We start from the raw sequence: 20,558 nt of genomic DNA, 5'->3' as shown, positions 1-20,558 counted from the left end.
TGAAACTGCAATGAGTAAATAGTTAAATGTTCTAAGTGCATCTTTCACAGGTGAGTCACAGACAGAAGGGTTTTCTGTTTGAACAGACATTGAGCTCAGGCTATTTGTTGGATGCTTTCTTTATCATACTAACATCAGAAATGATTTGTGCTTTCTGCTGGATCATGAATGAAAAAACAAACTGAAAAAGCCAAGCAAGAGTCAGTCTTGCCAAGTGTATTGCTCTAGCACCAGTGTTTGGTTTTTGTGCTGGGGGTGTCTGTTGAAACCAGCAGTACTTTTACAACATCAAAGTCAGACCTTGTGTGATGGCCAAGGCCTTTACAAAGACAGGAGGCAATTCAGTCCAATACCACCTGTTTATATGAAAGTATACACAGCACAGAACTGTGTCCCAGTAAGTATTATTGTGTGTATCCAGGTGTGTATTACAGAGTGGAGGACTGATGTTTGGACAGACCTGTCGCCTGTCTTGGAGAAAAGTAGGATTTCAAATGGTAATCTCATCTCCTGGTCAAGCCAGGATCACCTGTGTTGATGTCCTTTCTGAGAGACATTTGTTGTACCTGTATATAAAGATTTCAGAGAAGCTTCAGGCCATCTTCCCCTTTTCTGAGGTTTATGACTAACTATTATGCCTTAAAATATTTCTGAAATATGCTCTGTAAGGTTGTGTTTAGCAGCACTGTCATATCCTTCCAATCAGTTTGACATCACTTCTGTCTTCTCTCTGAAAACAACTTCTTCACTCTGTTTTCCTCATCTAAAAACCTCTTTCCTGGGAATGGAGGATAGAGCAGACCATTTTATTCACTCACTTTGAACTTTTTCTGTTGTCTGTGGCATCTTTTAAACATTTATTATTTTGGTAGGTTTTGTTTTGCTTGGATGGCAAAAGAAATTTAGACCACTGATGCCATGATTCCATTTAACAAAAGTAAATCTTATCTAAAGTTCGTTTCTAGAGTGGTTTTTTGTGGGTTTTTATAATCATCCACTCTCTCTCAATCCCTTTAAAAGGGAGCAGGTACAAAGCTAAACTTTGCCTTTGTTTCAGGGAAAACTCAAGAAATCTCCAAACTATAAATGTCTTGGCTGCCAGGCTGAAGAATGTTGTTAGATGGATAGTCTTTGATTTGAATGTCTCTGCTTGGCCAAGAGAGTGAAGTTAGACTCCAGGTTCAGGCTCCTCTTGTGAAGTGCTCTGACGTTGGAAGGTTGGCCTGTTAGAGCTCCAGGATGGGGCGACTGCCTGGCTGTTCTCCTTCGCTGCAGTAGGAGTGGTGTCGCTCATGTTGTGGTACTGACAGATGGCTTGACACAGACAGGTTATTACAATGATCATCCTCCTATGTGGGGTGCATATGGATTCTGAGAGCTGCCATTCTCTCCTGCTATTTTCATGTCTTTTGCCACCTGGATTCTCAACTGACTGAGACACAGCTAGGCATGCACAAAGGGTTTTTTCTTCTTGCATGACATATGCAAAGCCCACCTCAGTTACAGAAGAACAGACACTGTGTCTGAAGGAAATCTGGTTTGCTGTGTGTGGGCATGTGTGAGCCCTAGAAGAGGAATTAATATAGCCAGTGAGATGAATGTTGAGTATGTGGTTGTTTACTCTTGGGCTTGACTTGGCATGATTTGTGATGGTATGACATGGTGTTCTACCAAGCTCCCTTCTATTACTCAGATTTCTAGTGCTTTTTTTCTAAAGTTGTTTTTGTTTTTTAAATAATAGTTTGAAGTAATAGATTGTGAAAAGACCTTTGAAAATGTAGCCTCAGTGCATGGCAGTACAGGAAGGACTGTCTTGAAAAAGAGAGGGACTAAAAAGGTACTCTGAGAGATCCATGACATTCCTGTTGAAGTTAACACATGGAGCTCAATTATCTATCAAGATAACTATGAATACTAGTCTTCCTCTCTATTTCACCCCTCTCAGAAGAGGCATGGAATTGATCTCACATCCTACCAGCTGTTCAGAGTCACTGTTCACTTTTGTACTGTTTGTGTCAAGTGAGGAAAGGGATTGCTGTTTCCCATCCTTTCAGGCCAGTGTTTAAATTCCAATCTGGAAAACATTACTGAAAGACTTGGTAGAATGCAGCAATATATTCAGCTTTCCTGTGGAGACATCTGAATACCTGCAGAAGCCTTGTTTGGAGCTCTGTGTGCAGTTAGAGGCTGATTTGTTTGGCTCAAATATTCTTGGAGACAGGGGTTTGGAGATTTTGCTTTTAATTTGTGCATCTGAGTAGGTTCTGAAGCTCATAGCTTTCACTGAGTTGAATAGGAAAGATTGTGTCTCATTCTCTTTGAGTTATTTGTTTATTCCTCTTTCATGATCCAAATGAGCCATTTGCTTATTAACTGCTCAATTTAAAATGAATTCGATATTTACACATTTACCAACCTTAAAATATTATTAATAACCTCTTGAATAATGACTTTTTAATGCTTGCATTCCATTCCCTAGCTACCTTTTCCTTTAAAAAGTGAATGAAAGTCAAGCAAGCAGGGGACAGTGACTTTGTAGGACATCTACGAAGATAAATGTGAGGAAGGCTTATTCTTAACATCTACTTTTAGGCTGCCTTTGGGAAATCAAATCTTAGAAGGCCAAGCTGGAATCAAGATTCAGCATGTCAAGTGTTGGGTATTTATAATTGCTCCTTGGAGACACCTAAATTAAATGTCTGAAATGTCTCTGTGAATGCCCCATGCTATGTCCCTCTTCTGTGTCTGCCAGTCTTTCCAGGAATCAGATGTTTCTTCTTGGTGATATGGCAAAGGATCATCTTTCTGCCAAGTTCCATTGGAATGTAATGGAGGAAATTAACTAAAGCATTTTAAGATAAACTTTCTGAAAACAAGAAAATTTATATTTAAGAAACTATAAATTATACTACCCCTGCATACAAACATTGTTGATTAGTGTTCTTGTTGTAATTACACTTAATAGCAGTAGATTACTTTGTCACTTGTATATTGCTTGGATTTTTTTCTATTACAAACTGTTGTATATCCTGTAGAAATGCTCATATTCTTGTTGTTAACTAGGCTGTGAGGTCTAGTCCTGTTTTAAAGCTCATATAGATCACAAAGTCCTAATGAAGTGATGTTTTAATTATGATGTGCAGGTATTTGTGATGTGAATCCCAGATTCTTTTGTTTTTTTTTCACACTGTGAGCATTTCCAAATACAAAACAAAATATGTCTACAGACAATGCAGAAGGATCTTTTTTGTATCTTAGAAACACAGGTAAAAAATCTGTAAAAGTTTCCTTTGTGGAACAGACCAGCTGTGCACTTTTGTAAGGTGCATCTGATGTTGCAGTCAGTTTCAGGTTGAGCAACGTGCAGTACTTTCTGCAAAGAATGGCAACCTTAAATGGCAGGAACAGGAGTGTAAAATACCCATTGTATCTGTTTCAGTCAGCGCGACAGTAGTGACAAGTGCTCAGTGGCTGTCAGCATCCTTGTCAGCACGGAGCCGCCTTTGACATTGAAGTCCCCAGCCCAGCCCTGGTGCTGTGCAGCTCTATTGGCAGCTCCATCAGGCTGCAGCTGATGGGAGAATGTCAGAGCCTGCCCTCTTCTCCTGGTGTGTGGCCAGCCCTCTGTGTTTGCAGCCTGGCCTTGCCTGTTATTTGATCTTGCTGCACTTTTCACCAGCTCTCCAGGGGGACATGAGCAGATAGGTCAGTGGGGTGTGGGTGTCTTCAGGGCAGCACACAGCCCCAGCCACAGTGACTTGCATAAAGGTTTGTAACGATTACCATGTCTGTAAGCCAATCAATGGGTAAAGTACCCAGAGACTCATTAAGTGGCATTTGAGGCACCTGTAAAAGAGTTTTGAGCTGTATTTCAAGAAATGTGGTGACAGCCTTTAATGTCTAATTGACCTCTTCTCTTTGTTTCACTTTCTGTATTTCCTTCTGATGTGTTCCCCCGTGGCAGCAAACAGCCCTGCTCAGTATCTTGAACTTCTGCTCGGAGCTGCAGCACCTCAGCCTGGGCAGCTGCGTCATGGTGAGTGCTTGGACCATTCAGAGTGTGGGGGGATTGTGTGTGTGTGTGTCTGTCTGTGTCTGTGTGTGTCTGTGTGTGTGTGTGTCTGTGCACTCGCTTTGGAACCAATCTGGGTTTGTTTCACAAAGCTGTGTTAAATGTGAGGTTTATACAAGACTCTACTCTTTTGGAAGGTCCAAGATGATGCAGCTTGGTCATATCTGTAAGGGTTATGTACTAAAGTAAAGCTAAGTTGGCCTAAAATGGCTTGTAGGCTTTCTCAGAGTTCTTCAGCCTTTTTCTAAGTTTTTGGACATTCTCTATACGTGTAATCACTTAACAAGTAATTAATAAGACTTTCATAAGGAGATGCAGCAACTGATCAACTTAAAATGGAAATGAGTACTTCAATAATTCTTCAGTAGTTGCACTTCCTGTGGTCATAAAAGCTGCTATAATCATCTTTAAAGGGGAAAACAACTGTGCAAAAAAAGTTTCTTCAAAGAAACAACTTTTGCTGCGGTTTGATCCTCTGTATTAAGTGAATTTAAAAGCAGCTGAGTCTGGGGTTTATAAGAATTCAATTTTATTTTTGTCTTTTATAAAAGTATATCTCACTGTACCATGCAATGAACGATTTTTAGAAATGACAAATGCTTGAGCCAGATGCGTTGTGTGTGTTAGGAAGCAAACCTTGAAACACCTCTGTATGTCTGGAAGGATGCTGCACATGACGGAGCGTCTGCTTTCCTTGCAGATTGAAGACTATGACCTTATAGCAAGCATGATGGGAGCAAAATGCAAAAAGCTTCGCAGTCTGGATTTGTGGAGATGTAAAAACATAACAGAAAGCGGGATCGCGGAGTTGGCTTCGGGCTGCCAGCTTTTGGAAGAGCTTGACCTTGGTTGGTGTCCTACGCTCCAGAGCAGCACAGGCTGCTTCACAAACCTTGCACGCAAACTGCCCAACCTGCAGAAGCTCTTCCTCACGGCCAACAGGTCTGTGTGTGACACCGACATCGAGGAGCTCGCTGCCAACTGCACGCACCTACGGCAGCTGGATATACTGGGTGAGAGAAGGGGGAGTGTTGGATTTGTTTTACGGTGTCTTTAAAGCCTTTCAGCTAAAAAGGAGTCCTTAGTACCAAACTGTCTTCCAGACATATTTGTTAAATAATTATTTCTTAAAATTATGGTTTTGCATGTGAAAAAAGGAGAGATGTTTAGCTCACTGCATGATTTCTGACTCAGAAGCCAGTAGATTTATACCAGCTGTGTAATTTGACTGCTGAGTATAAATTCCTTAAACTGGAATTTAAGTGCAAAATTTTTTTCCACTGACTTTTATTTTCATGACCATCAGCTTTTTTAACTGAAGCCTTTCTCTTTTGATTATCAGAAGATGAAATTTCTTATAATTCTTTCTACTTTTGTTTGTGTTTTTATTTCTTTGAAGTGTGACAAAGTATATTTATAGCATGAGTCTGTGATCAATAAACATTTTGCTTTTGTGCAATAAATATTTGTTATATATTATTTAATATATGTTATGTACTATGCAATACTGAATTTATTCATCGCTTTTATTGGTAAGTGAATTTGAGTTATTAAAGATGAAAGGGTAATTAAAAACAAAACCTAAATAGACTTTCTAGTAAGGTGGGAAGGAAGTGATGGGGGGTCAAAAAGCATAGCAAATCTGAAATTTCTAATCCTCTGCAGTTTCCATAGTTGAAAATATTTTTAGAGATCTAAAGTAAATATACTTTGAACTCTTGAGTAAGGACTTTGAGAAGTGTAGTTTTGTGTGATGCTGAATTTATTCTTTTATGGTGGCATATGAGGTTTTCTTTTTATAATAATGTAGGACAGCAGAGATGTTTGTGACATCAGTGTGGGAGAAAATTCTTCATGGTTTTACCAACTTAGTTTCACAGGATAGCTGAAAAAGGAATATTTAAATGAAAGGGAATAAAGTAGTTGCTCTGTATACTTCTAATGTTTAATAATTGTAATGAAAATATTACATTTAGGTTGAGAGGGATACTGCACAGAACTGAGAGCATCAACATGGATAATTTTCCAAGCTAGTTTAAGGATTTATTCTTATCAGCATTTATAATTTCAAAGTATTTACCATATGGCTTCAGATTGACATTCCAGTACACTCTTCAGTAATGATGAAGAGTTTTACTCACTTTTGACTGAGAGAGTTGCCTTTGGACCAATGTGGGAAAGACATATGAACAGAAAAAACCTTAACTCCACCGAGTTCAAGCTGTAGATATGTTTATGCCCCCCAAGGCTACTGTGCTTTGTGTATCTTTAAGAGAATCTGCTCTGCAGCTAAATTATCAGGGGCACACTGCCCTGCTCAGACACGAGAAGTTTCCAAATGGTGTAGGGAAATAAGTCTGTAAGAAGCACTTGGCTGCCCCTGACCACCCACTTGCGTGTGCTTCTGTTGCCATGGCCTCGTGTCTGCCCACAAAGTGCTCAGACCTCCTTTCTGCACCAGGGGCTCCCCAGAGAATAGTATGGCTGTGTTGAACTCATGGATAGTCTGTTTCTGCTGTTGCCTGTCTGACAGCAGGGAAGGCTTGCTGCCACATTTCTTTATTGTTTGAATTCAGATTTTAATTCAGTTGGACATCCTAATGATTTTTTTTGAAAAGTAACGTGAAAGTGGAAAAGGAGTTTCTTCTGTTCCCTGGTGCTTACCAATATTTCTGAGTCAGATGGATTTGTAGTCAAATATTTCCTGTGAGATTGCATGGTGTGTTCACATAAATCTCCTCTAGGGGATATCCAGTTGAATTTCCTGCAAAATTAATAATCTGCAAAAAATTATTTCTTTCTTCCTGCAGAGAAATACTTGGTAGGGTGAAAAAAAGGTTGTCCTCTGCTGTAAACAAGTCAGTACAATGTGATATTCACTATGTATGGGAAGGACTTACCCTGCTCTTTTGGCAACAGCGAGGAAACTGTGTTAATTTTTTTTGTCTGAATGTAGTAACCACTGCAGTCTGTGGTTACAAGAAAGAGCTGTCAAGTAGAACCACACTGTGTCATCTGGAGGTAGAGTTGCCAGGTGTTGCCATGTCAGTGAGAAGTCTCTGTTGTCGGAACTGAGGAGTGAGTCTCTCGCTGTGCAGGAGTACCAAGGAAGTCACAAATCTCTGAATGTGCTCTTGCTTTGGGCATGTGATACAGGGCCACCCTGTTACTTTAAGCTGCATGAATGTGTAGTATGTTTTTGTCCTTCAGTAGAAGTGTGACAACAGGGCTGAAGCTGTAAGAGGTCAGAGCTCAGCTTTGCAAGAGTAACCTTGAACAGTGGGTCTTCTCTGTGATGTGAAGGAATGAGAGGTGCTCTCATTATATCCTTTGTCATCTCCCAGGTAAAGAAACGTCTGGCTTGCATGTGCATTGTGAAGGGTGTAGAGGTATTGCTGCTGGGTTAGCACTGTGTGCTGTAAGGGAACTTCTTTTGCTTCAACAAAGCTGTGTAAAAGCGAGGTTTTTTCCTGCATACAAACACTTAGCTAAGTAAGGGTCAGAATGTCTTTCCTTCACTGCAATCACCAGTGTTCAAGATACTATATTAGTGTCTCTCTTTAGTTGTTAGAACTTATAAACTTGACAGAGAAAACTTCTTGTTTCAGTTATGGGTTATTTATCATCACAATAGCTTCAGGGGTAGAGTAGTCTAAGCCTCTGAAAGAAATCTTGTTGAACTGTAAGGGATGAAGAATGTACATTATATGTAGCCTGGATGCTGTTTGAAGGTGATAGGTCCTGAGGCTTGCTACCCATCTGTCCTTTACCATAATTGTTTGGTAATTTCCTTGTTAGAGAGTCAGAGGACTCTGTGAAAGATGAAAACTGCTAGTTTTCAAGGACTCTGTATACTTACTGGTCCATGTAAAGCATTGTTGGATGTCAGGCTGTGTTTGTGCTGTGTAAAACATAGAAAGTAAATTTCTGTTAAAAAAAAAATCATGCGCTTGTCCATATCTGCTGTATCGTAAGTTTGGAAGAGGAAGCGTGGTGTGTGTCACTGAATGCATGAGGATGTGCTTCTCTTGAACTTTCAGTTCTGAGCTTTCTTTTACCCACTACATCCTGAACTGCCTGCTTACAAGTATCATTTCCTTCTCAGCCCACATCTTTTTTGCTGAGTGACATGGCATGTTTCCACCCTCTGTCAGAATGATCCAGCTCTGATCATCTGACGGTTCTGCAGTGACGCAGTACATCAGCCAGTGCTATCAAAAGTTAAGTGGACACCTCTAGACCAGTAGTTAAGAAACCAGTCTTCAAACTGTGATCAGCATTGAGCAATGTGACAAGTCAGATGGCAACCTGAATTGACAGTGTCAAAAGCGTTTCTTGCACATCACATCAGCTGCTGAGTTTTCTTCCTGTGGGGTTCTCAGCTGCTGTCAGGGGTGAAGAGTAAATGGTATTAACCTCGCTCCCCAGAAGGTCCAACTGCTCTGTCCTGCACAAAAAGAGTAATGAAAAGTAGACACCCTCGTTACCACAAAATTCATGTATTCCTAGCTACATTCCAACACCTCCCACACCTTCCTGAGCAACAGAAAACCCAACTGCCCCCTTGCCAGCTGTCAAAGTTTTCAGCTTTATCTTGAGAACATCAACATGTAGTTAGTCAATTCAAACATGAAAATGTGTAGCACATTAAAATTTTGAATTTGAGTTGTGTGCAGTAGATTGGATAAAATGTAAAGAATAAAAGGCTAGTTTGGCTGGTCTAGGGAAATAAAGGTAAGAAAAGTAAGAATATTTGAGGGAAGAGTGCTAGTTATTTTCAAGAGTTGGTACTCTGAAATATTATTTGGTGTGTAGTAATGTCTCTTGCTTTAAAAATTTGGGTTCTGCAGTTTTTATAGCTGTCCTGCGCAGGTCTCCTAAACAGCTATAGAGTTTGAGGCTTTGATATATGATGGATATCAATTAAATTATTTACAGCTAATAAGCATAATTGTTCGAGCAAAAAGGCACTCAGAGGTGCCTTTTACAAGTGTGGTAACAGAGAATTGACTGAGCAACAAAATTAAATAGCAGATTTTAATGCTTTGGTTTTGTATGTATTCTGAAAAGTGGCTGATTAGTCTATGGAGGAGAAGTTATAGTAAATCATAAAGGTCCAAAAGCCTCCAAACTCTAGAAGAAAAATGCTCTATGTAAGTAATTAACTAGCAGGCTACATTGCCAGTCTTTCAAAAACAAAGGAAAATGTGCTGTATTAAAATTCTGAAATGCTTTTGAATGGGCTTTTAGGATACATACATAACTAACTGTACATTGTATAAATAAAAGTAAGACTACAGATGATGTGCATTTATCCTGTGGTGTGAATAACCAAACCCCAACTGGATTACTTGTAGAAAAAGGTATTTCCTAACATAAAATTTTAATTCTGAGGAGGGGAATAAGCCCAGGTGCAATAAAACATGCAATTTAGGATGACCTACTTAGTTGCAAATCTATTAAAAGTCTGGGATGAAATGATAGGAGAACTATCAAAGTTCAGGTAGGAAGGAATGAAGAACATCCTACACAAAAAATCTGTGGCTAGGCATCTAAATCTAGAATTTTTGTAGAAATACACGTTTGGATCTTGAAGCATAAAAGCTGTGATGCATAAATGAGGCTGGGTTTAGATGAAGGTGCTGATGTAGTAGCAATTTTAAGGCTTGGTGGAAAAAAAGATAAGTAGCATAGTGTGTTGCTCCTAGAGTTGCATTTGGAATGGTAGAGCAGGTCCTTATGGTAGAACAGTGATACTGTGGTAAAGTGTGTGGTCAAATGAAGTGAAGAAATAAAGCATGGTACAGAATTGCTGTGTAAATCTTCAGGGACTGTTGCATGAACCACCAGGCAGTTCTGATGATGGTGATTATATAATGTAAGGGAGTTTAAAATCACAGTGATAATGACAAGCTTAGTCTCTGTAGAGGAGATAAAATCTGGGGGCATGATAGCAAAGACTGTCCTTGGGTGATGTTCAGTAATGCCTCAAAACAGCTAATCTGAGAGCCTGACATAGGATAATTGGAGACCACATTCAGATGCCTCCTTGCTTATGCAGAACAGTACTGGAGACTAATGAAACCATCCAGAGTCTCTCTGAAATTGAATCCCATTCAGAGAATGAAAACAGGAAGATGAATCTAGGAAGTGAAACAAAATCACAGTAAGGCAGGATGAAGTACTAAGGAACCCCTGGCTAGAGGGGGCTAGAGGTGAAAGATACTGTATTTCTGCTGTGTTACAAGCTCACAGGAGTGGCTGGGCTCAGTAGACAGCCCAGGTGTGAAGGCTCCCCCCAGTACAAGGCTATTGCAGGAGAGCTGTTGTGTCCCTTGGTGTTCATGGCACAGGGGATCAAGCAGGCTGCTACATCAGAGCCATTCTTTCCAGGAGATTAGCCTGGAAAGCTGCCTTAAATTGGAATGCCAATACAGAAAGCTTTTGAACAAATCAATACATTGAACAATAATAAATTGTTAGGACTAAATGGTATTTATGCCATGTGATTCTAAATGAGCTCAAATACAGGGCTCTGGAAATCTTATTTCTGGTGTGTGATCTGTCTCTTAAATCATCCTCAGTGCTAGAGTAATGCAGGGTTACAAACATGGCACAGCCTTCTGTAAAGGGCTTGGATTAGGAGCTACAAAACAGTAAAATCATCTTTTTCTCTGTGTAAACCAGTGGCAGCCATGGGAAGGTCGGTCAGTGGGCATACGAGGACATTACCATATTTAGATGAAGAGCTGCATCCCAGCAAGGGTAGTATTGGCTTTGCCTCTCATCCTTTAAACTTCCTTGAAGTTCTTGGTGAATGTGAGCTCTACTCCAATCCATAGAAGATTGGATTTTCACACACTTCAGCCAAGGTTGTGCTGCTTTTGTAATTCAGCTGTCTTTTCCTGGTTTATGAGTGTTTCAGAGGACAAGAATGTATCATCTCTTTTCACAGTGAAGTTATGTCACCAAGGGTCTGTTCTGATCTGCTTATAAGTAATCCAGGCAGAGGGGTGAATAATGCCAGAGGGTAACACACAGGTATTCAGGATGGAAAAATCTTAAAATCTTAAACTGAGGAATTTAACACTGAAGAACGGCAGAATGATCTTGTGATACTTATTAAACAGGTGATAAAGCAGGAAGAAAACATTGAATCAAGTACAAAGTAGTCACATAAGGCAAAATAACATCAACTATATATATAGGGGACTGGATTTATATTAGCTTCTATTTTGTAGGAAAGAGATCCTGTGAACAATTTTTGGAAAACATCAGCTCATTGCCCAGCATCATTCTAATGGGAATAGAGAAAATTTGGGTTATTTAGACATGAGATGGAAAAAACACCACAAGACTTACTATACAATTACTGACTGTGCTCAGTGCACTGTATTATTGTGGTCATCCAGTTTCAAAAGTACAAAATTAGTGCAGAAACAACACAACAGGGGTCATTTTGAGATGCAAGAGAGTCTAGAAAACAGATGGCCTTGAGGGAACAGAAGAGATGTGCATGGGAGTATGCATGATTTAGAAATACTGAATTGGGAATGATCTCATGCTTCTTTAATTGCACCTTAATTATTGCAGCTAATAGGCTGGAGTTTTTTGTTTGTTTTTTCCCCTTTTTTTTTGACATTACGTAGTTAAACTGTGGAACTTGTGAAGGGGCTGTAAATATGAAGAAATTCAAAAAAGTAGTAGAATTCATGAAAGATAGCTTTAGTAACCCTAAAATTATAATTTTTGGCAATTGACAAGATTCACCAGTGAAAATCTGCTTTAAAAAAATCTGCTGCTTTTTTTGCAGGGGAGGTAAGGAGTGTAGGGAACATAATTGGCCCTGGCACTAGACAAGATCCTGAACTAGATGGCTTTTTGGGGTGCTAGTTAGATGAAGATGGAGCTGTGTGAGTTCAAGTCTGCCTACAGTTTTCTGCAGTAGTGTTGGATACATAAACTCTGTAGAGGGAAAGCTTGGTGAGCAGTTTAGCTCACTGTAGACACCCAGGCTCTGTTCATTTGCCCAGAGTACCCAGCCAGGCTTCCAGCCTTTCCTGTAAGGCATGATTCTCCTCCTCTGGGTCCAGTGTCCTGTGTGCCAGCTGTGTGTGCATGTCCTGCGTGGTGTAAGGTCCCCAAGGGGCACTGAGCACCTCAGACAGCTGACTCACACCCCAGAGCCCAGTCAGATGGCCCAGGTGCTAAGCACCATGGGCTGGACTGTCTGCATGTCCATCAGCTGTAATGGATGTGTGGATTTGTGCTTATAAATGTAGATTTATTTATTTATTTCTGACTGAATCCTATGTGTGACACTCTGACCCTGTGTGACACTTGGGAGTTCAGTCACTGTGGTCTTGTTTCTGGCAGGGTTTATGTATGTTTTATACATACATATATGTATGATCAGCAGTCTCTTGAATAACTGCCCCTGCATGTGTGTAATACCCACACTTGCTCTGAGCCCTGGGAGCCTTGCTGATGCCTTTGGAATTGGAGTAGTCGCTCATCTGCTGTGCTGATGGTCTGTGTGCTCAACAGGAGAGCATGGCCATGGCCTTCCATGCTGCTGCCTGAGCCCAGCATTGGTCCCTGGGAGGGCTTGTGGCTCTGGGTGCCTGGCTTCTCCAGTAAGAGATACCCCTTGAAGTTGTAAAGTTGCCCCCCAATAGGAAATGACAGTGACTTAAGCAGTTAAAGAAAATACATTAGGCTTTTTAAAGGTAAAAGGTCTATGTGCTATCTAAGAAGCTTTTAATTTGAAAACTCATTTAAATAATCTGGATAAAAGTTGTGTTGTAGTAGCATTTTTTCATGGCATGATAGTAACAGCTTAAAATCCTGCACTTTTCTTGGTAACTTTACAATTCTGTTTTGTTTTGTTTTTGCACAGGAACGAGGATGGTGAGCCCTGCATCTTTAAGAAAATTGCTGGAGTCTTGTAAAGATCTTTCTTTACTCGACGTGTCCTTCTGTTCACAGATCGATAATAGAGTTGTGCTAGAACTGAATGCCAACTTTCCTAATGTGTTCATAAAAAAGAGTTTCACCCAGTGACTCCCTACATATGCTGCTGTGGAACTCGTTTGACAGAGTTGTTTTCCTGTAAATTTGCGCTGATTTTTTTTTAAGGAGAATATAAATCTGCTATAAAATAGTGGAAACTATTAATTATCTACACAGATGGGTAAAATACATTTAAATGTATTATGTTTCTTTAAGTTGATATTGTACCTAAGAATTATTTTGCTCTGTTAATTGGTGGCACTGCATGTTTTTAAATACTAGCCATATGTCTGGCTTTAATGAGAAGCAAATGAATGTCTTCTTCAATGTCCCTTCACAGGGTGTTATACACAATACACTATGTTAATATCCAGGTGAAAGCAGAAGTTCAATATTTATCAGTAAGGAAAATATGGGTGCTTCCTTTTCATGTGTTTGTGTGTGTATATATAAATGTATCCATATGTATTTGTATATACATACACAGATATTGTAGCATTCTAGTTTGACCTGCAACATAAGATTTTATCATCTGGCCTATAATTAGTTATTTGAAAACCAGTTTAAGTGTGTATAAGAACAGATAGAAAAAGCTCTTTGTCTTCTTTGAGTTTTGGCAGTGAATTGTATCTGATAGAGTTTTCTCCCTTTCTTCACCTGAAATAGATGTAGTGATGTTTCACAGTCCAGCCTAAGCAGCACAACAGATAAATGCAAGAAAGAACCTGGACCACCTGAACTTAGAGCAGAAATGAAAGATAAAATTGACAGCTGCTTCTTGGTATTGAGATACAAAGTTTAAGCCAAGTACTTAATGTTGTAACTGGTGATGTGTAGAAAACTCTGGGGTAGTTTTCTTTTCAAATTTCTGTCATGGTCAAGACTTTATTTGTGATATGTCTGGTTATTGTGCAGAGTACCATGAAAAGTAGAACTTAGGCTAATGTGTTAGCAACTGTCCTTTCACTGGCATCAAATCTCCTGTCAGGTGTAAAAACAAGCATCCTCGTTCAGTCAAACAGCAATGAAAATAGAATGGGTTTGAAACAAGGGCAATACAATTTGATGATTTCATAATTACCAAACCTTATTACTGGATTTTTTTTTGTTTGGGTTTTTGTTTGGTTTTTCCAAGAGGAGAGTAGCTCAAAGTACTATTGCACTCTCTTTAAGACTGCTTAAACTCTGAAGAAGGAAAACTGTGTTGATGGACAATTTCTGGAAGTTTCTTCCTTTTGCACTTTCTTGGATGAAGCTTTTCTTTTTTTTTCCCCTTGAATACCACTGCTAGAATATGTTGCTCTGTACAGCTTTGGTTTAGAATTTTACCTTTTTAGCCATTGTTGATGCATATGGACCATAAAATATAGGCTGTCTTTTGATACTGATTCTGTTATTCTTGTATTGATGGCACTTACTACCTACTGGAATAAGAAGAAGAATACTTTGTCTGCGAGAAGTACAGTATTGTACTGAAGATCAGTGACAAAGAACACTTCAGTTCTTGCAGTAAATAACCAACTGCTACTAGAGGACTGCTGCAAATCGTTAAAAATCTGACAATCTCTGTGACTCCTGAATGACTGCTTTGAACTCTTTGTGCTGGTGCCAATACATTATAAACCATGTCATGAAACAGCTACAGAACATTTATCTGATTTTATTGAAAGACCTAGTTCTTCAGATTTTTAAATTTTGCTGAATCTCTCGGGAATTCCAGATCCAAAGAAGGGCATGCACAGTTGGCTTTTTAATTTTTTCCCTCTACACAGATGGCACTAAGGGATTTCCAACTAGTTTATGCCATTCCATTTTTTTTCTTCTTTAGAAATCTGAACATTGTCAGAGAACTTTAAATTGATTTACTTTTTTTTCCGTACTGAAAGATGACAGCTTTTGTATGATTCTCTGTGAGACCTCATTTCTCTCAATCATGTTTGGGTTCATTTGTTTTTCTGTGAACTTGTAACTTTTTTTAGTCTATATTTTTCATTGTAATTATTAAACATTATTATTCTAGTTACATGAGAACACAGGTACAGATAATGGGAGTTTACAAAGAACAGAGTTCAAAACAAATGTATTTGTTGTAAAATTTCACTTCTCAGGGGTTGTTCTGTGTTTATCTCCTTTTTCTTCTATAGAGATCTGTTTTGTTTTTCACTGTAAACAGAGTGGGATGTGGATGAAGTGATAGCCATTGTGCCTTCAAACTGGTAAACTTGGTAGATAATAGAGTTTTTCTCATCACTGAATCAAATAAGTGTTTTTGTAATCACATACGTGTAAAGAATTTCATTCTCTGTTGCTTTTTAGGTAAAGAAGGTTTAAATTGAAATTTTGTTAGCACTGGAAGATTTTTTCTTTCTTATGTTGCATGTTCTGTTGGAAAATGTTTTTTTCAGGAATTCTCTATTGTCACTTGGAATATAAATTGAAGTTGACTTTTTATTTGGATTGTTTAAAATTTGGCTATTACTGACGTATAATTAATTCAAAGAGCAGAGAAGTGATTGGGAATGACTTCCATCTATAGTTGTAGTCTTCAACCTTCAATCAGAGAGTAAGAAGCTTTTTTAGCTATGGCCTTATAAGTCCAAGAAGTCTTCCAGCAAAACAAAGTTAGACCAGATTTGACATTTGTAATACTTGTAGGATAAAGAAAACAAATTGCTTTTAGACCTTCCCTGTATGTCACAGAGAAGCAAGAATAGGCCACTGTCTCTTTAGCTCTGCTATCTTATACTTAAGTGTGTCTATTTATTTATGTATATGTATGCATAAATTATATATATACACACGTTCATGTGTTTATATGAATTATTTTGGATATGTGTACATACATAAACATATATGTATAAATCTCAGAGTTTTTCATGTAGGAATTACTTTTGTAAAGTGAGTGTAATAGAAAAAGGGTGTTTCATAGCAGTTCTGCTTTCAACTATTGCTTTACTCTACCTGGAGACTGAGTTCATCTCTACCATGCAGCAGGAAAAGCCTGGACAGATGTGCTGAATTTCCAGTGTTGCTTTGCCAAAGTGCCTTTTGGTTTGTCTGCTCGTGAAAGGGGTTACAGGGTATGAAGAGTGAATGCAAAGCCTGATAACTACTGTGGACTGTCTCCTTGCAAAGCAGTCACATAGAGGGAAACTTATGTTCTAGTTTAATTTAATCCAAAATGAATGCTGTCAATTCCTTCACTGGAGGAGTTTAATTACTCTTGAATTGGGTCTCATCTCCATCACTAGTCTGTACCTCAGTCATGTTATCTAAATTCTGCTGTTAAGGATATTCCTTTTTTTAATCCTGTTGTTTGTTTATCTGTCTTTCTGAAGCTTTGTAAAAGATATGCTTTGGCAACAAATGTTAAAAAAAATGGCTAACATGTCCAAAAAAAGGGGTGTACTCTGAACTGCTCCTGTTTTTAAGCTAAAGGGGTCTTCCAGACCCCCTGTATGAAATTGATGTGGGATCGCCTGTTGGTAAAGATGTAATTCCTTGGGTTATTTAACAATAAAATAAACAATAAACCACAAAAACTAGTATGATAACTTTACCATTTAAAGTATCTTCTAAACTCTTTAAGGCTTTAATTCAGTAGTGTACTTACTTGTGTTCATAATTTTGAGCTGTGTGGCTGCATAGCTCTATGAAATGGATGGGGTTTCTGTTCTTTAAATTATACACCTGATTAAGTCCATTAGTGAGCATGACTTGTATAGAACAATTTTGCATGGGAGTTTGGGCCTTATAATCCCCCATGTACTTGGAGGCCCAAGTTTCAGACAAAAAACCACCAGTGAAAAAACAATAAAACCTCCCAAAACCTTTGTGTTTCCTTAGAGCTCTTATGCTAAGCTCCCCAGACATAAGATGTCCAGGAATCATGGTACACAGTGAGTAAAATTCATCTCCCTGAGTGTAGTTCTCTGAAAGTTAGACATCTACTTCAAGGGAGGAATCTGGGCACCTCTAGAGAGTTATTAATCTCCTAAGGCAGACATTTCAGGAAAGTAGAATGAATCATGTTCTGGAGAGCCTCTCTGGAGACTGTGGAAGCTGTGATTTAGCTCAGGTTAGATACTAAACTGAGATTAATTCCATCCAGTGCTGTACTATCTGTCTTGAAAAACAAGACTGAAACAACATCCATCCTTAAGCCTTCAAACCCTCCAAATTCCATCCAGAGAGAACCAAAAATCCCCAGAAATTCTGAGGAGGAACCCTTGAGGAGTTTTCTTAATGCCAGGATCTGCTTCTGCCCCTTGCATATACCTGTGGTATATAATTTGTTTTATGTTATCAGTTTATTTGGCTTTTGGGTTTGGGTGTTTGGAAATGCATCCTCTTTTCCTTTTCCAAAATCTCATATACCTAACTGGCTGTATGTATAGTTCTGTAAATGCTTGAACAGGCAAGCATAATTAATGTATTGCCACTATTTTGATAATCTTTCATATTGCTATAATTAAGACTGAGTAGTTTAACTGCTCTACTGTCATCAGAAATGTCACCCACTGTGCATTTGCAAAAATTGTGTGCTGAGTCCTGGTTCTTACTGTGTGTACTTATTGCATCTTTTGGGATATATTTCCCATGTCACATCAGCAGGACTGCTAAATTTACAAAAACTAAATAAAATGTAGCATTTTATTGTGAGGACTATGAGAATGACTTTATATAGATGATTTACATGTTCATTGCTCTTTAACAATGATTCTGTAAGTTGTAGCTTTGGAAATTACTGGGCTAGAAATCCCTGGTTTAATGCACCTGCACTTGCTATGTCAGATGCAGCCAGCGTTTTTTCCCAAATGAAGGCATTAGTCCTTTACTGAGATGATGATTTCTGTGATTTTTAGATATCTGACTTGACAATGAAGTGCAAGAAGGTGCTCTTTAATAAAAGTTACCAGCACAGGACAAGTTGTGATAAGTGACATTTGGAAGGGCTGAGAAATGAGTGCTGCATGTTACAGATCCTCAGGAGCTCCAGAGAAATGCATCAGCAGGAAGAGTCTCATTAAGAAGATTCAGCCTCTGTAATGGGAGGCAGTGGTGAGATTTTCCTTTACAACTAATGGACTAAATACTTTTGTTTGAATTACATAGCTCTGGTTTTTCCTTGTCTTGTTTTCATTTAAGGTTGGTAAATGGCACAGAGTTAGGACAGATGTCCTAAACTGAAGGGCATCCATTGTGGGGAATGAAGTTTTTCTGTTGCATGTTTTGTTCACCTTTTTTAATAATAAAAGAATAAAAATACCCTCAACTATTTGAAAACTCATTTTCCCTAGATTCTGAAGAAATATAAATGTCAAGAAAGTTGAGGAAAGAAAAAAGGGAACTTATTCAGATTTATTGGGAAACTCATGGAAGGGTAGCCAGAGCTATTTATAGATGTGAGGAAAATAAGTGCCTTGCTCTAGATCAGCTCTTCAGCTCTACCTTTCCCAGAAACACAGCTTTCCACATAGTATCACATGCTCATACTTCTAAATCAAGATTTACCATTTAGATGCTCTTAATATTGACCTTTCATGTACATGTTTGTGCAGTAAGTCAGAATGTCTCTGTTTCGTTTTTATCAACTACATAAAAATATTTTTTTCTTTGCCTACCACTGTGAATTCATGTTTTTTGTTATTTCACACATGTACACACAGATACATGAAAGACAATTGCTCAGATTTTTTGCAATGGGTCCTTTTCTGAGGACAAACTGCAGTTTGGGGGTAAAAATGGTAAAGTCTCTGGAGAAGGTTCAAGGGAAATCTGATCAATGTATTGGAATACTTCATGGAGGGAAAGAATGAAGAAGAGGGAGCCAGATTCTTCTCAGTGATGCCCATGAACAGGACAAGAGGCACTGTGCACAAACTGAAACACAAGATGACACATTCTGTGGCACAGTTGCTTAGAGAGCCTGGGGAGTCTCCATCCTTGGAGATACTCATCATCCTGGGCAGTGACTGCTTGAGCTGGTGGAGGCTGGACTAGATGATCTCCAGAGGTCCCTTTCCAGCCTCATTTCTTCTTTGTTCAATCATCTGAAATATGCCTGTGGTTGGTTTATTTGCTTCATTGTACTGATTGCTGAAGAAGGTAGCAAGAGGGGAAAAGAAGGAATACCTGTCATAAGGAATTTGGCATGTTGAGAACAAACCCAAGAATCTTCTACATTTCCTTTTTTTGTTATTTTGGGAGAAGTAATGTATCTCTCTGTTTAAGTTAGCAGGAAAATCTAGATGCAACTTAACTGGAATAAAATTGTGATAACGTTTTCAACATGCAGATCTGTAACGTACAAAACACACAACTGTTTTATGGGAGTGTGATTGTCACTCCAAAGCCTTGAAGTTACACCAAGGACTAAGAAAAATAACCCTATTCTTGGGTACTGGCAGTAGTTTCTGGGTAGAAACTGAGTTGTCTATAATACACTAGGAATGGTTTAGTTTGTATATCTTTAATATTTGTTTATGTAGACCTTGCACTGAATAGGGATTGCCATGGTTTAGGTGACAGTTATTCCTGCTTACTTTGTTGGAAACTGAGGATAGCAGTTACCTGTTCATAGTGTCAAACATGACACGTTTGAACATATGTTCAAATTCAGGTGAAAAAGAGGACCAAGTTTACAAAACAGTGAGATGTTTCAGTGTTTTAGGGAGGTACTGTGTATAATTGTGGTGAGTTCCCATCTTTTGAATGTTTACTATTTTACCATTGTCAGGAGTTGTCTCTGCTCACCATCAGAAGTGGGTTCCCTTTTATCACATCTTGGTCTCTAGATTTTTCTTTAGGGCAGTGCCACAGATTTTTGCACATACCCAGTGTTCTGAAACGAACAAAGAAGATAGCTGGCTTGGTTAGGATTTGGAATCTAATGGCTAGTCTATGCTTGAAGTTATTTTAGAATAGTTACTAAAAGTAAATTAAAATAACCAGGGATTGATGTGTTCACAGGGAGACCTTGCACTTTCTGATTTAACTTTGGCATACAGACAATTACAGGTGCCCTTCAGCTGTCATGGTGAAATCTGTGTGATGGTGATCTTTCTGGATTTTGTTAATGAACATTAAGCCACTGCAGCTCTTCAGCATCTTGTGGCATTTTGCATTCATGTCCTTGCCAGGCAGATGGTGGAGTTGAGGGTTGTGGAGGTTGGCCTAGCTCTGGAAGTGAGGTGTGTGAATTGCCTGGGGAAATTTCCTGCTCGCATTTATTCACATGTGCAGATGAGAAGGAAGGGCATCTCCAGACTTTCACATTTAAATGCCTAAATCCAGCACCTGGATTCATTTAAACATAATAGGTCTCTCTCCCTGCCCCCATCACATAACCAGCAACAAAACACTTGCATTGTATTTATGATTTAATAGTACACTCCATTTTCTGCTGCAATAGGGGTTTGAGTAATGTAACGAGAAACTCCTATGGCATTACCTTTTAAAGAAACTAATTTCT

At 38.8% G+C, this 20,558-nt stretch overlaps 1 protein-coding gene across 1 annotated transcript in view; it reads left to right on the top strand.

Moving 5' to 3' along the window:
• FBXL4 (F-box and leucine rich repeat protein 4) overlaps window positions 1-18,359 on the top strand; it is a 58,271-nt gene extending 39,912 nt beyond the window's left edge. The window contains exons 7-9 of the mRNA XM_063153052.1: window positions 3,965-4,036; window positions 4,773-5,085; window positions 12,972-18,359. Of these exons, the coding sequence (XP_063009122.1) occupies window positions 3,965-4,036; window positions 4,773-5,085; window positions 12,972-13,135 (549 nt within the window). The 3' untranslated portion in view covers window positions 13,136-18,359. The remainder of the gene's footprint in view (window positions 1-3,964; window positions 4,037-4,772; window positions 5,086-12,971) is intronic.
• The last annotated feature ends 2,199 nt before the right edge of the window (window positions 18,360-20,558 follow it).

This window comes from Melospiza melodia, chromosome 3 (assembly GCF_035770615.1).
Source record: "Melospiza melodia melodia isolate bMelMel2 chromosome 3, bMelMel2.pri, whole genome shotgun sequence".
Classification (NCBI taxonomy): Eukaryota; Metazoa; Chordata; class Aves; order Passeriformes; family Passerellidae; genus Melospiza; species Melospiza melodia.
The sequence above is the reverse complement of the archived record's forward strand: the minus strand, read 5'-3'. Positions and strand labels throughout refer to the sequence as shown.